Here is a 4,073-nt window from a genome sequence, read left to right as displayed (position 1 = left end):
TTCGGTGCAGATGCCTTAACTGAGAGAATAAAATGCAAAGTTGGATTACCGTAACTGATTAACATTTTCAGTATCAGTACCTTTTCTAGTGACCATCAAATTTATGGTTACTTATTAGAAGTGCCGTTATTTTGCTACCATGTACTGGCAAAATTATCTTTTTTTTTTTTTATTAAATTTTCCAGATGGATATACAAAAATTAACATGCCCCGAATGTTTTATATATTTCTCTGCTTTAATTCTCCAGATTCAGATAATTGCAGTTTAAAGCCTGTTATAATATACTATACATTTATATCAGATGCGTGAAATCTGAGACACATGCCTGACCTGTAAGACATTGTCTTAAAGAAGAGGTTTGAAAACCATTGCTTCTAACGTGATAGATTTTTATATGGAAAAAAAAATATTGTGATATAATGAACTCTAGCTAATATTTTTTGCACATCCCAAATGTTGCTGTTATGTTTAGATTTGATATTTCCACAATTTCTCCATCAAATATATATATATAAAGTATTTTTTTTACATACTTTTAATCATCACTAGTGTCATTAGTACAAAAAAGTATTTTGACATATATATTGAAGACATATTGCCTATTCCTAAAAAAGAACACTTGAACAAAAAGTGGGGTATCATGTGCAACAGACATCCTTCACAAGTTTAAGATTCCCATTGAACTGTGTCCTTGTGATATTAATAGAGTGCTGTATGTTCTTTCCACAGGTTCATTAAGAAACGATGGCCAGTAAACTAGAGATTCCTCTTCATGAAGAGATGTTTACAATAATGAGACAACATGGAGCCAATCTGGGCAACATCCTGGACACTAAATTCAGATGTGTTGCTGCTGTTTGGGGTGTAAAGCTGGAGAATCAGAGCAGCACTCTATACCAGAGAGGACCATCAACCATTTTTGCAGAGATGAGGCTTGAAATCATGATGCCTTCAGGTGTAAAGGTGTCTGTATGGAAGGCTGATCTCACCACCTTCCCTAGCGTTGCTGTTGTGAATGCAGCTAATGAAAAGTTACAGCACTATGGAGGCCTTGCTCGAGCTCTGTCCTCTGCTGGTGGTCCTCAAATTCAAAAGGAAAGTAATGATTATATTAAAAAGTATGTAAAATTAGAAACAGGGGAGGCAGTTGTTTTTGATGCAGGGCTACTACCATGCAAAAAGATCATTCATGCTGTGGGTCCAGAGCTGCCATACAAACCTACAAAGAACGATGTGTCAAAAGCGAGGACATTTTTGAAGAAAACTATCTTGAGCATTCTTAACGAAGTTGAAGAACACGGTCTGGGGAATGTTGCCATTCCTGCCATAAGCTCTGGATTGTTCAACTACCCACTGCCAGAATGTGCCTACACCATAGTGTCTACTGTTAAAAAGTACTATGAGTGCAAACGTGTTGCTCAAGAGGTCTTCCTTGTGAACCATGATGAACCCACAGTGCAGGCCATGGAGACAGCATGCCATCAGATATTCAGGCCTCAACGGAATCATGAAAATGTAAGGATCAATTAAAAATATATTTTAAAGAATAGATGATTTATTACAGTGGTAATTAAACAAAAATAACCTGTTTTGCTTGTTGTTGACAATGTGATTAATTTATTGACTTTATTGATCTCACAGTGGGGAAATGTTCTTGGTACATCGGCTCAAATAGTCAAATAGTCAAGATGAAGAATGTGCCAAAGGAAGAAAAAGGTGCAAGGGATATATACAGGGATGGGATATATGCTGTGGTGCTGCTCAGGCTCTCTCTGTTTGAGCTTAATTCTCTTTTTGATACCTCTAAATTACTCTAATTGTCAACAAGCACCTTTAATCACATTTTTAATGCTGCACTTTTATACTGGGCACCTTTTGGCTTCACGCAGTCTTTATTTCTGGTGATTGAGTGATATACCAGCTGAGAAGCCCACTCTGGTCATCGGCAGCTCCATCAGACTCCATAATTTTCCCTCCCTGATCTGACCAGTGATGACACAATTAGCTGCAGGTGGTGTCCCGAAAAAAAAAAAAAGATAATTGGCTATCTTTTGGGGGAAAATCTGGTCTGGTCTCCACTGCAGTATTATTCAGCGATATAGAGGAGATAAACAGGCAAAGAGATTCTTTAAAGTGTCTTATTGCATTTCCGGACTATAATCTGCAAAAGTGAAACTTTCTTTTGGGGGTTAAGTAATTATGAAGGTTACTAACAAACTGTTTAAAAATTCATCTTATGTTGAATAAACCACATATTTTTTTCACATTTTTCTCAATTGGAGTAATTTTAATCTTAATTAGATTTTCATGATTTACTATTTTAGGATTATTTTATGATTAATTAGATTTTGGTCGTGGGGAAGACTCTGTTTGGAAGGAGTAATGAGTGGGTAACAGTAGAGAAGCTGCAGAGAGGTGTGTTAAACTTTGATTCTGCAACCTGGGTTGTCAGGTTTTGGAGGACTAATCCATTTGTCCAGATTCCTAGAAAGAAGAGCTGCACCATCTAAAGTGGGATGGATGCCATTTCTGACTGTATTGTCTGTATGTGTCGTGAATCGGCGCTATAAAGTGAACTGAATCGAGTTGGATTGAATTATTTCTCCAGTGACACAGCTTTTTTATACTGTTAAAAAAAAACAGGGTCTCAAAGACTAACTGATGATGGATGGATGGACGGACGGACGGATGGCTTCTTTTCTATTGATAGATTTTTTTCTTGTAGTAATAAACTTGCTATTTGTCCTCTCTAACCAGGCCTTTAAAGAAGAAAAGGTAAACTTCCGGAAAGGATCACAACATTTGAGCTCTCCACATAGTAAGGATAAATATTTGTCTTAATCAGACACCATTTCATGTCCAAAATGAGTTTAATTTAAAATGCTCCTGCCTTCATGTGTTTATAAAGCCACTATATGGTGGACAAACTTAACTCAGTTATTGAGCGTAAACATTTACTGTCTGATTAAAATTGAAACCTGTCCACAGAGGGATTAGGGCTAGGAGTGAAGTGCAGCCTGAAACACTCTCCAGGTCAATATTCGGGGTCCCAACCCCATCCGACACCAGAAGGTGAATACAGCACCTACAGCAAATTCTTGCTCCACATGAAAAGGGATACATATTTTTACATCTTACAAATATATTTAAAGGTTTTATTTTAAATATCATTAGGAGTAAAAGAGTTGTGTAACATTTCATTTAACAGCATCTGGGCGTAAAGCTGATTCCTACATTAGGAGAGCTTCAACTCCACACCTCATCCTGCTTGGTCCGTCTGATGAGTCAACACACGAGGCTGAGAAGTGGCTCAATTGTCTTCTCTCAATGCAATCTCACACCATTACGATCTACAACAACTTTATCTCACACTTCAGGATGGAAGACCATCTCAGGCTAGGGTCATCAAAAGGGTTGTTAATGAAAAAGTACTTGATTCAAGGTCATGCATGTATAGAATTAACCTCAAAGACAAAGGAAGAGACTGTTCTTGCTGCTCTGGAGGTGGAGGCCATGCTCTGTAAAATCCAGAAGGAGTTCGTCTCAGAGGAAGAAGGTGACCTGCAGATGTTGTCTCAAACAGAGCTATCCTGTAAAAGGGAAGCAATTGAAAAGTCAAGTAAAGAATTCTTGGATCGATCTGCTGTGTTCGGCATTCACGGGCTCAGAGTAATGAAGGTAAATATGTTCAAACACCTGAAGATGTCAGTCAGCCTGCTTCCTTAACATTTAGCTGACCTCCCAGTTGGATTTTGGAGGTCAACACAATGATTCATAAACATTAGACTAAACCTAATAGACCAATTTTTAATTTGATAATCAAATTTACCTCATGGTTGTGATTTACATCGGATCTATAATGTTCTAAAACTGCATTTTTTTAGGTGGAAAAACTGGAGAACAATCCTCTGAAGTTGATGTTCGACCTGAAGAAAAAGCAGCTTGGCAGTTCATCTTCTAGAACCATGTTTCAGTGCATCCCAGCACAGTTCTGTGAGATGATCAGTAGGATTGGGTTCCAGGCTGAGTGTTCACCGCCTGAAGGTAAATCACCAAAACTATGAGGGGTTTG

General features: G+C 37.9%; 1 protein-coding gene across 1 annotated transcript in view; it reads left to right on the top strand.

Annotated features, from left to right (window-relative positions):
• The first annotated feature begins 740 nt into the window (after positions 1–740).
• The window catches only part of LOC107082505 (poly [ADP-ribose] polymerase 9-like), a 5,137-nt gene continuing 1,804 nt past the window's right edge, over positions 741–4,073 (top strand). Inside the window, exons 1-4 of the mRNA XM_015371229.1 lie at positions 741–1,516; positions 2,759–2,819; positions 3,210–3,679; positions 3,886–4,045. Of these exons, the coding sequence (XP_015226715.1) occupies positions 746–1,516; positions 2,759–2,819; positions 3,210–3,679; positions 3,886–4,045 (1,462 nt within the window). The 5' untranslated portion in view covers positions 741–745. The remainder of the gene's footprint in view (positions 1,517–2,758; positions 2,820–3,209; positions 3,680–3,885; positions 4,046–4,073) is intronic.

The sequence above is a fragment of the Cyprinodon variegatus genome, unplaced genomic scaffold (assembly GCF_000732505.1).
Source record: "Cyprinodon variegatus isolate N-32 unplaced genomic scaffold, C_variegatus-1.0 Scaffold3, whole genome shotgun sequence".
NCBI lineage: Eukaryota > Metazoa > Chordata > Actinopteri > Cyprinodontiformes > Cyprinodontidae > Cyprinodon > Cyprinodon variegatus.
The sequence above is the reverse complement of the archived record's forward strand: the minus strand, read 5'-3'. Positions and strand labels throughout refer to the sequence as shown.